General features: G+C 44.1%; 1 protein-coding gene across 2 annotated transcripts in view; it reads right to left on the reverse strand.

Moving 5' to 3' along the window:
- Positions 1 to 12093, reverse strand: part of SLC4A5 (solute carrier family 4 member 5) — a 706789-nt gene that overhangs the window by 189566 nt on the left and 505130 nt on the right. For both annotated transcript variants that reach the window (XM_069214106.1, XM_069214105.1), the window contains 2 exons: positions 7201 to 7262; positions 5449 to 5649 (listed from right to left, as the gene is read on the reverse strand). In XM_069214106.1, the coding sequence (XP_069070207.1) occupies positions 5449 to 5649; positions 7201 to 7262 (263 nt within the window). The remainder of the gene's footprint in view (positions 1 to 5448; positions 5650 to 7200; positions 7263 to 12093) is intronic.

Consider the following 12093-nt stretch of genomic DNA (forward strand, 5'->3'; position numbering starts at 1 on the left):
AAAAGGATTGGGGAACTGGCACAGGGAGTCATATTCCTACTGGGGGAGGGACACTTTACTGACTCTAGCAGAGAGTGACAGAGAAAAGGGTTCCCCCCTGGTGGACGTCCTGGATATAGAGTGTAGAGACATCCCAGAAGAGTATGGGTTGAGTGTCAAGGACAGGCAGATACTGTCTCACCAGTCTCAGGAGGGTGATATAGAGTGCTTTTCCAAGGCTGATTTACTGGGTGGTTGGGTGAAGGGTACTGTGGTTAATACATGTGAAGGGCAGAGTGATGTAATTGCTGGAGAGCATATGTCTGGTCCTTATTTTCCAGAGCTACGCCAACACCAGGTGGAGTGTGACTTCTCTGACCCCAGGGAACTTACAATGGAGACAGACTTCTGGGTGAGTACCAGAGAGTCTGAAGAGGCATTTGGGGGTGCTCCTGAAGGGAGTGGTCTAGGTGGTTCCCAACCAAGTGAGGTGGGAGAGGATTGTAGTGTCCCAGGTAGGTCCCAGGTCCTAGAGGGTTACATGAGGGAACACCAGGAGGGAAGACTAGCCTGTACCGTAGGGCCACCTTTTGAGGGAAGCCCCGCAGTGTCAGAAGAACTTGGGGGGTTGACTGTAGCCAGCATCCCAACAGTTTTGGTGTCTGGCAGTACCACTTCTAGTGAGGGGGTGCAGAAGTCCAGACATAGGGTTGAGAGGGGGTTGCAGACCCCAGTGGAGGACCTTGAGAGTCAGGGGTCAGCTCTGAGAGCAGAGCCCCCCAGGAATGACCCAGGTGAAACCGTTTCTGGTTTGAGGGAAACCCAGACTCTGCCGGATGGGCAGAGGTCGGGAGACCTGCGCCAACCAGACTCTTGTGTGGCCCTTGGGGACGGTGTGTCCCTTGTGGGGGGTGAGAGTGCCCCCCAGGAAGTCCTGGCCTGCCAGGCAAAGATTCAACCTCAGGGTGGTGACTCTGGGTTGGATAACCGGGTTCAGAGGTTAAACTCTGACCTGGTGGGAGGTAGGTGTGCCCCCCAGAAAGTCCTGGTTTGCCAGGCAATGGTTCAGCCTCAGGGTGGTGACTCTGGGTTAGCTAACCAGGTTCAGAGGTTAAACCCTGACCTGGTGGGGGGTAGGTGCGTCCCCCAGAAAGTCCTGGTATGCCAGGCAATGGTTCAACCTCAGGGTGGTGACTCTGGGTTGGATACCCAGGTTCAGAGGTTAAACTCTGACCTAGTGGGGGGTAGGTGTGCCCCCAGGAAGTCCTGGTATGCCAGGCAATGGTTCAACCTCAGGGTGGTGACTCTGGGTTGGATACCCAGGTTCAGAGGTTAAACTCTGACCTGGTGGGGGGTAGGTGTGCCCCCCAGAAAGCCCTGGTGTGCCAGGCAACTGCCCAACCTCAGGGTGGTGACCCTGGGTTGGAGAACCAGGTTCAGAGGTTAAACTCTGACCCGGTGGGGGGTGGGTGTGCCCCCCAGAAAGTCCTGGCATGCCAGGCAATTGTTCAACCTCAGGGTGGTGACCCTGGGTTGGAGAACCAGGTTCAGAGGTTAAACTCTGACCTGGTGGAGGGTCAGTGTGCCCTCCAGGAAGTCCTGGCGTGCCAGGCAATTGTTCAACCTCAGGGTGGTGACTCTGAGTTGGATGGCCAAGTTCAGAGGTTAAACTCTGACATGGCGAGGGTAGACGTGCCCCCCAGGAAGTCCTGGTTTGCCAGGCAGTGATCCAGTCTGAGGGTACAGACCCTGGGCTGGAAGACCAGATTCAGGGTGTCCCCCCAGACCTGGAGGGAGGGGCTACTGATAACAGTGCCCCTACCATGTTGTCTTCTGAGGAGGCCACTCCTAGTTGGAGGGTGCTGGTCCCCAGAAGGGAGGGCAGGGGGAGGGAAGCCTCAACCCGGGCCCTAGTCCAACCTGAAGGTACAGACCCCAGGTTGGAGGGCCAGTTGCAGGTTAACAGCCCTGCACTGGTGGAGGAATGGTACAGGGCGACTTCTATAAGCACCCTGACCATGTTGGACTCTGGGGGTACCGCTCCTGGAGGGAGGGTACAGAGCCCCAGAGGGGAGGACCAGGTTCAGGCTGTCATCCCTGACCTGATGGAAGGGAGAGTGGTTAAAGGGTGCCCAGCACCTGGGGCTACCGCCCCCCACTCTCCACAACCACAGTGGTGGGAGAGCTTTGAGAGGCCTGGGGCCTGGCTCTCATCCCTGGCAGCTGTCAGTAACCACTGTGGCTTGCTGTCCGGGTGGACAGAGTTATCCCTGGGGAGGGGACAAGTGTCGCACCCCGAGGGTAGAGTGGGCAACACCACTGTGTTAGTCCTGGTGGTACTATCCTGCTCCTGGGATACATCTGTGAGCAAAGTAAGGTTAGGTGCTGCACAGATGGGATCCGCAGGTAAGGAGAAAGGTTCCCCATGGATGGGCTTAGTGGGCCCTGAGAGTATGGACAGAGGGATCCAACTGGAGTCAGGAAGGCGAAGAACTGGAGCATGCCCCTGCTGTTGTGGGCCTGGATCCTTGTTCTGTCGCCTCAAACAGGGAAGTACGTCAGGATAGTGATTGTTCTCCCCTGGCTTTAGGCTGGTAGGGGGTCATGTTGTACCTGGCTTTTTGACAGGGTCATCCCCAAACTTTTTGCCTCCTTCCTCCTATTTTTTCTGACCTGTTGTTGTTGGCTTTTGACCTCTGGGCACTTTACCACTGCTAACCAGTGCTAAAGTGCATATGCTCTCTGTGTAAATTGTACTATTGATTGGTTTATCCATGATTGGCTATTTAATTTACTTGTAAGTCCCTAGTAGAGTGCACTACATGTGCCTAGGGCCTGTAGATTAAATGCTACTAGTGGGCCTGCAGCACTGGTTGTGCCACCCACTTCAGTAGCCCCTTAACCTTGTCTCAGGCCTGCCATTGCAAGGCCTGTGTGTGCAGTTTCACTGTCACTTCGACTTGGCATTTAAAAGTACTTGCCAAGCCTAGAACTCCCCTTTTTCTACATATAAGTCACCCCTAATGTGTGCCCTAGGTAACCCCTAGAGCAGGGTGCGGTGTGGGTAAAAGGCAGGACATGTACCTGTGTAGTTATATGTTCTGGTAGTGTAAAACTCCTAAATTCGTTTTTACACTACTGTGAGGCCTGCTCCCTTCATAGGCTAACATTGGGGCTGCCCTCATACACTGTTGAAGTGGCAGCTGCTGATCTGAAAGGAGCAGGAAGGTCATATTTAGTATGGCTAGAATGGTAATATAAAATCCTGCTGACTGGCGAAGTCGGATTTAATATTACTATTCTAGAAATGCCACTTTTAGAAAGTGAGCATTTCTTTGCACTTAAATCTTTCTGTGCCCTTCAATCCACGTCTGGCTAGGTTTAGTTGACAGCTCCTTGTGCATTCACTCAGACACACCCCAAACACAGGGTACTCAGCCTCACTTGCATACATCTGCATTTTGAATGGGTCTTCCTGGGCTGGGAGGGTGGAGGGCCTGCCCTCACACAAAGGACTGCCACACCCCCTACTGGGACTCTGGCAGGCAGGATTGAACTGAAAGGGGGCTTGCTGCATTTCTTAGACACTCTTTGAAGTCACCCCCACTTCAAAGGCACAATTTAGTATAAAACAGGGCCTCTGCCCTACCTCATCAGTCACTTGCTGGAGAAGAAACCTGAACCAGAAACTACATCCTGCCAAAAGAACTGCCTGGCTGCTCAAAGGACTCAACTGTCTGCTTTTCTACAAAGGACTGCTGCCTTGCTGTTGGCCTGCTGCCTTGCTGAACTCTTGTCTGGCTGTAAAAGTGCTCTCCAAGGGCTTGGATAGAGCTTGCCTCCTGTTCCCTGAAGTCTCAGGACCAAAAAGACTTCTCTCTTTCACTTGGACGCTTCGTGAGCCGAAATTTTCGACGCACAGCTTGTTCCGCGGCGAGAAAAACGCCGCACACCGACGCTGATCGACGCGACGCCTTTGGGACGACCGAAACTTTGACGCACGGCCTCGCAAGGACAATGCTGCCCGACTTCCAAGGAGAAATCGACGCGATGCCTGCCGTGAGAGTGAAATTTCGACGCACAGCCCCGCGGAACGACGCGCAGCCGAAAAACAAGCAGGAGAATCCCCGCACAGACCCGGGACATCTGGTAATCCCCGCGACCTATAGAAGGAGACGGTCCGCGTGCCGGAAAACGACGCACGTCTTCCCCGAGTGAAAAATAACGACGCAAGTCTGTGTGTGAAGGGGCGCAACCGACGCACACACCATTTTTCCTCCCGTAGAACGACGCACATCTCCCCGCGTGAAAAATAACGACGCAAGTCCGTGTGTGAAGGGGCGTAACCGACGCACACACCATTTTTCCACGCATCTCCTCTTCTGCGGCCCTCTGCGGAGAAACCAGGTACTTTGTGCGTGAAAGAGACTTTGTTTGCTTTTTAAAGACTTAAGACACTTTATATCACTTTTCAGTGATGTCTTTACAAATTCATATTGCAACTTTGATCGTTTTGACCTGCAAATACCCAGATAAATATTATATATTTTTCTAAACACTGTGTGGTGTATTTTTGTGGTGTTATATTATGGTATTGTATGATTTATTGCACAAATGCTTTACACATTGCCTTCTAAGTTAAGCCTGACTGCTCGTGCCAAGCTACCAGAGGGTGAGCACAGGCTGATTTTGGATTGTGTGTGACTTACCCTGACTAGAGTGAGGGCTCTTGCTTGGACAGAGGGCAACCTGACTGCCAACCAAAAACCCCATTTCTAACACTCTCCCTAAAGCCCTCTTTATTTTTCCCATAGCCCTCCCATTTAGGAGTAAATATTCTCTTTTTTCTGACCACTCCCCTGATCCCATCTACATATGCTACAAATTTTTATACCTACGTGTATAGAGATCTCTGCCACTTTGACGGAGATCTTTGCAGAGAAAAGATAGGAGAAGCTGGGCGGAGAGCTCTGCATGAAGATATATGAATAGTATTCTGTAGTACATGAGTAGTAATATTGTAGTACTACTTTATGTAATATGAAATGCAGTTTATGAATAGGCCACTTATTTTCTCTTTCGTACGTGTATACGTGAAATGGGGTCCCCCGTGATAATTATCATTTGTTCCTAAAAATTTAATTTTAAATAAAATTATTTGCTCAGTTTACAAAGGACTAGCCAAGCTTGGAGACACGAACACACCTAACTCTAGCATTATGAATGCTAAGATAACTTTTCATACATGTAAACCATTGCTTTTCACATGTTAAAGTATATTTTACACTAAGTTGAGTTAGATAAATGCTAAACCAGTAGACTACAAAACTGTATGATGCATTCTCTACAGTTTATCTTGTGAAAATTTAATGAAACGCAATGAAAAAAAAAAAAATGCACAAACCCCACCAACGTTTGTAGTTGAACACATTGCCTACCATATTTATTGGATTGTAGTTTTTATCTTACCTTTGTGGGAAAGTAGCGACTGAATTTAAACTTTTTCAATGTTAACGTCATGGAGTAGGTTCCAAAGAAGAGGATGAATGACATAAGCGCCAAATCCGGGACGTATTTACATGAATTTCCAATTAGGCTTCCACCATAGTTAAGGCATTCCTTCATGCTCAGCTGGCTCCAGTCCAGAGCTGTTATATTAACAGTGTTGTTCTTGGAATTGATAAATTTGAAAACAAAATACCATATTATTAGACTTTACAGTCTAGTGTATCTGAAGTCAAGCAGGATTGATGTTCATAGCTGCATAATCAGATTTTCCTAAGGTCAAAATCGGAATAAATCAAATAAAATGTAAACACATCAAAAAATTAAACTGAAGTGCAGCTCAAAGCTCAAATATGAATGCGGCCTTTGTGTATGGAACTTGAAATAGTGTAATGCAGCTGTCACTTTTTGGAGATTCTGAACCCTTATGCTGCAGATACGTTAGTCACAGCAAATTGTACCCCCATACACAGAATTACAAAAATAATAATACCAGTCATTTGAAATTTAATAATAGTCATTTGAAAATAGCCGTTGGACCAGGTCGAGGTTTTCGTGAGAGCTGCTAAATTTGTCCTGTGACATTGCCTGGGATTCCATTTCCTCTTTAAGTCCTTCTAAATAGCATAGATGTAGGCATTGGGGAAATAATGCTCAATGTCCCAGAGAGCAAACGCACATCCTTCAAGGGGAAACCATTTTTCATAGAAAATCCCATCGTCCCACCTCCTTCAATTTGGATGTGATCTCTTCCTATTCCTGCCTTGAAGGGCATTTATCCCAGCCCTTTCTGCTGAAGTGAAAGTAATCTCCAACCATTTCCGAGGTGGTAAAGGGTAGGATCGGAGGATGAGAATGGGTTGTGGACTTTCACAGACCCACTAGGCTAATCCAGCTTTGTCCTGTCGAAATCTCCACCCTTTGTGTGGGAATTACGACTGCACGTTTGGTGGAGAAATATGCAGTAGTAAACCCATTTGTGCCTGCCACAACCCTATTGTAAATTCTTCGAAGATGTGAATGAAGGGATTTTCAGTTATAACTGAACATTTAGAGCCGAAAATGACGACTAAAACGAAGTGTTGCTGCCGGCTGCCATCCTCTCCACGATCTGCTACATCACCTACAATGCAGTGACAACATGCGAAGTCCTCTACCCCACTTAGAAGTTCGCCATCTCAATTTGTAATCGCTCCCAGTGACAGCTACGTGTATCCCAAAAGCACATAAGTAGTTCATAGAAATAGAAAGCAGTTTTTCGACTGAATTAGAGAACGTGATATTTCTTATTGCCCAATGTTATGCTGCAGCATACATTCTAAAGGATGAAAATGCCTGTTCCCCTAACAACGATATGCACCTATGGGATATCTGCTCTTCCTTTCTCTATATTGTTTCTAGTTAGACTGCTGCAGCTTTATTGTGTATGATTACCAAATAATATTTGAATAAATTGCTTGCAGTCACTTGTACAAGTACAACATTTTTTCAGCATCACTCTATTGCTATGGAAACCTTATTCGTTGCCTGTTTTGCTTATGATGTATTTTTATTGCCACATACAATTCTTTTTTTAAGTATTCATACTACACGGGCTCTAGCTTCACAGCTTGAATGGAAGTAGAGACAACACAACTGTGATTTGGATATTAGCTCTTGAAGTGCTGTTCAATATTTCTTTTGACAATAATAACATGCACATAAAAAGTTACTTACCAAAGAAATGTTAGTGTTGTTCTGCGCCAGAAGAGCTGAAGCATTAAAAAATGTTGTGTTCACTGTGGAAAATGCATACCATAGTAAATATGATGATATTTAGACTTCAATTCACTCAGAAAATGTATGTTTGTACAAAGTATGGAACACACCAAGGGCAGTGGGATGGCGGGGGCAGTGGTTCAAAGCTGTACCTAAAACTTTGCCTCAAGACATTTTAAGGATCATCTGTGAGGGCACATCAGGGCCATGGGTGCTACATCTGCGTAAAAAGTGGTGTGGTAAAAATACACCAGTCCTTTCAGGTACTGGAGGGTGCAGGATTGGAGTGTAATATAACTGCACTGCACCAATGCGCACACCTCGAAATGTGCGACGATTACGTAATTGTAACATTTTTCTCATGGTCTGAGGTTTGCACATTTATAATGTCCAATATTTTGCTAGCCAGTATTTTGGCAGGTTTAATCTGGGGACATTTTTGTAAGCAAACTGCGCAGGCGGTGGTAATTGCACAAAAAACACATGATCATAAATTGTGAACAAATTCTATTTAGCTGAGGATTAAGGATCTATGTGAAGGTCAATATGAGGGCTCAGAACTCCAAGCAGTGCGGCTCATCTTACGGTAGAAAGGGTTGGGTGAACTATGAAGGTCTTTGCACCACTGCTTGTGATATGCCCATTTCCCTAATGTCTTATTAGTGCTCTGATAACGTATTGGCAAAGGGAGGGTAGAGTTAAATGGAGGTAAGGGTTTTTTAGGGTTCAGGGGAGTGTAGATGTAAAATGAGTTAAGGGTTATTAGAGTTCAGCAGAGGGAAGAGGTAAAGAAAGTTAAGGGTTTTTAGGGTTCAGGGGCGGATAGAGGTAAAGGGAGGTAAGGGTTTTTATGCTTCAAGGGCTGGTAAAGGCTGATTGTAAAGAAATTAGAGATTTTCATTTACACAGGGATTGCAGAATATAAATATATACATATATATATATATATATATATATATATATATATATATATATATATATACACACTAATATATAGATATATATACATATATACATATATACACACACAAACACACACACACATATACATGTATATATATGAATATACGACATCACAGATGGAATAAGTGGTAAGTTAATGCATCAAAATACATGGGTTTCGGCAATCCTTGTATAAATGCACATCACTAATTTGTTTATAACCGGTGAGTAGTGACGCACTCAGTCACCAATCACAAAGAAAAGACGTCAGAGTTCGACTGTAATAAGTTACTGCAGTCAAAGTCTGATATCACAATGCCAGCCGCAAGAGCCAGAATCGGAGGTGAAAGGCAGGTCAGGTCACAGAGCAGCTGTTTAGAGCAACAAAAATAAAACATTGCTTTTCTTTCTTTCTCTCTATTGAGTGTTTGGCTTGTTATGATTAGTTTTAGCAATCCTTAGATAATTACAGAAAACTTAGAATCTTTCTGTATATTTCTACACATTCTGTTTTGCTACAGCTTTTTAGTTTGCAGGCTAAAAGAAAGCGCAGTTGTCTGGTTTGGTTAAGGCATCTTGGGGACACTCAGAAAGCAGACATACAAATGCTTTCTGCCTGTTGCTTGTCATTGACTTTGTGGTTTGTAACTCACATTTTCTTGATTTCCATTTACTGGCTTTTTTTGTTTTAGGCTGTCCAGCTGGAGTTCGTACCTTCCCTTGCCCAGTTATTTACAGTATCCTTCCAAGTGCTCCCTTTTTTGTAACAAGGCATGTAAATCTTGTTTGTTTCCTCATCACATTTGCTGTGCATTCAAGGACCTGGGTCAAATATCAGGTACTGTCTTCTGAGAGTGCTTGTTTACTTTTCTTTCTCTGACGTCAAAGTGAGAGGATTTATGTGACAATCTTGCTGGATACTAGGGGTAGGGAAGAGGTCTTTTCCAGCACATGACCACATTTAACTGAAATGTGTAAGTATTTCAGAATATATCAGAATTTGTGCACTGTATTGTTTTATTAGTAAAACTGTATATCTGTGCAAATGTAATGGTCATTTCAATTGAAAGTGTGTTTTCTGCAATGGCAGTCTGCTACCAAACCATTAATACTCCATTCTATGCCACTCCACTCTACTCTGCACCACTCCACACCACTGCCTTGTACTCTGCACCACTCCACTTTACACCACTCCATGCCACTGCCCTCTGCACCACTCTACTTTGCATCACTGCACTCTTCACAACTTTATGCAATGCCTCTTTAGTCTACCCTGTACCATTCTAGTCTAAACCACTGCACTCTTTGTCACTGCATTCTACACCACTCCAGTCTAGGCCACACCAATCTCCTCTGCACCACTGCACTCCTCTATCCACCATTCTAATCTACGCCACTGCTTTCAACGACTCTGCATTGTACGCTGCTGAATTCAATGCCACTACATTCAATGCCACTACACCCTATGCCACTATACTCTGCAATACTCTATGCCAATGCACTCTACACCAGTCCACTCTACTCTATGCCACTCAATTGTATGCCACTCTATGGAACTCCACACCATGCCTCTCCAATACACATCACACTGTGCCACTCCACTCAACTCCACTCTCCGCCACTCTATTCCATTCCACTGTATGACACTCCATACTACTCTCCTCTATGCCACTAACGTTTAGCCATGCTGAACAGCAGCCATGCTGATGTACATCATCGCTAAAACACATTGGCAAAGCCAAAAGCACTTAAATAGGTGAGACCTGTTGGCTTTGTCAATGTTTTTTTTAAATACTGACTTGTATTGAACTGTCTATCTTTTTGCAACAAATATCTGACATGTTTTTGATGTGTTTAATTTTGCACCAGAGGTCCTATTTTTTCTTCTTGTTTGCAAATATGCTTTTTTCTTTCTGAAAGAGCTACACATCAAGGTTTTAAGTGGCTCGATGGAACGTGATGGTGTGACCATGTCACCCTTCTGCCAGACATAATAAGGATATTGCAAGTAACCTCGGAGTTCCATAATCTTATAAAGGAGCTCAGTCTTCGGCCTCCTTCCTCTATATTGTTATGGAACTCCCCTGTGACTTACAATATCCTTATAATGTATGGCAGGGAGTACTTTATCCCTTATCTGAAGCCCTGCGTGGAATCAGAATGCACTGTAAAAGTTAACATGTTGAAATGCCAGCATTGTCAATGAATGCGGGATCAAACCCAACCTTGTAACATCTGATATTCATTTTAGTGTCCAAGCTAAGTATGTTTTCTTTGCTCACCTGATAGGTATTATTTTGAGTTTATTTGCTAGTTATATTCTAAAATTGTAAACATAGGAAATGTCTACGTGATTTTTTGCTATCTTGCAGAACAGAAAGTGAATACCGGAGATGAAGAGTACATCTCAAAAGACATTGGGCATGAATATATGAAGACTTCATACATATCATTTTGGAAATTATTTGATAAACAGTTTTTACAACAATAGAGGAACTATTAAATCAAATGTCATATGTTTTCAAGAAAATTTGTGAGTTTTTCATTTAAAGAGTGTGGCGTGGTGGGTGGCGGTTATGGTTATTACTAGATGGGTGGTGAGCATCTGCACTGATAACAACTGAGGGCATGTCTGCAAACTGAAGACTGGAGCATACATCACATACATGTCTGCAATGCTTCTGCAGCTGCGCAAACGGAGGTGAGCACACCATTTTTTTGAACAGGTGCACAATGTTCATGTGTTCATAGATGGCCTTTCCTATAAGGACTTGCTCGGTTCATTTTTATACAAATGCCTTTTTTCACATAACACAATAAAACCTAAAACAAAAAATAATGTATTGAGACAGCAGACATCTTGGCCTTTTCCTTGAACTCTACAAGATCGAAGTAAACGCTTATGCGAGAACTGCATTTAAAATGATGTGTTGTTATTAAGTGACCTTCATAGGCAGAGTACTTTTAGTGCAGTGCAGATGCAGTGCACTTTCTCAATTAAAGCGTAAGGTAACATGCATAGGGAAAAACCAAAGCGTGGGTGAGTTTAAACATTAAACGTGCAATATCAACTAATTGAAAACAACTTAAAAATACATGAAATAATACTCACTTGAAGTTCGAAACAGCCAATCGGATGTGTGCAGTAAAGACAGATATGATACAAATCAGTTTCCATTGCCAAAATACATGTTGAAACGTAAAAATACTATTGTTAAGAAATGTTCTAAAAATGAAAAAGGCATGCTTTTTTGTGATCTGATACCGTCCAAGGGAGGCCAAAACAAGTGATTGAAATGTAGAAAAATTTAACATTCCACAGTTAACGACCAAATCTATGTATTACAATCTATGACATTAACAGATGAGTGAATCTCAATCACAGAAATATGGCCTGGGTGTCCGTGATTTTGACAAAGATTGCAATACATCTTTTTTTATAAAATGATAAACTGATACACTGTAATTTAATTATTATTATTAAAAAGAGAAGGGGGAGGAGACTTTCTTTGATCAGAGAAGTATACTGGATGTCATGCCTAAACAAAAGTTTCACACAAAGTACAGGGCAATTTGTTATAAAACTGAAACCATATTGTGAGAAGTTAGAGACAATAATTCCCAACGTGATGATGAACCGTCACCCATCTACCGAGGCATGATTCTACATCACTTTCCTCATCTAGCACTGGGAAGAATGCCATTGTTAGATGCAGTGTATTCGTGTTCTGTATTGTGGGGAATTAATTGCAGTGGTGGTGTCTGTGTAGAGATAAACCGCCGTGCATTAAAAGTGAGCGTCAGAGTCCTGCATGTCATGGGGGTTGCGATGCTTCGACATCCTTTAAGATATGATACTTTCACCAGGACTGGTTTTCCACTACCTACAAAAAGGACACATTGACCAAA

Source organism: Pleurodeles waltl, chromosome 11 (assembly GCF_031143425.1).
Source record: "Pleurodeles waltl isolate 20211129_DDA chromosome 11, aPleWal1.hap1.20221129, whole genome shotgun sequence".
Taxonomy (NCBI): Eukaryota; Metazoa; Chordata; class Amphibia; order Caudata; family Salamandridae; genus Pleurodeles; species Pleurodeles waltl.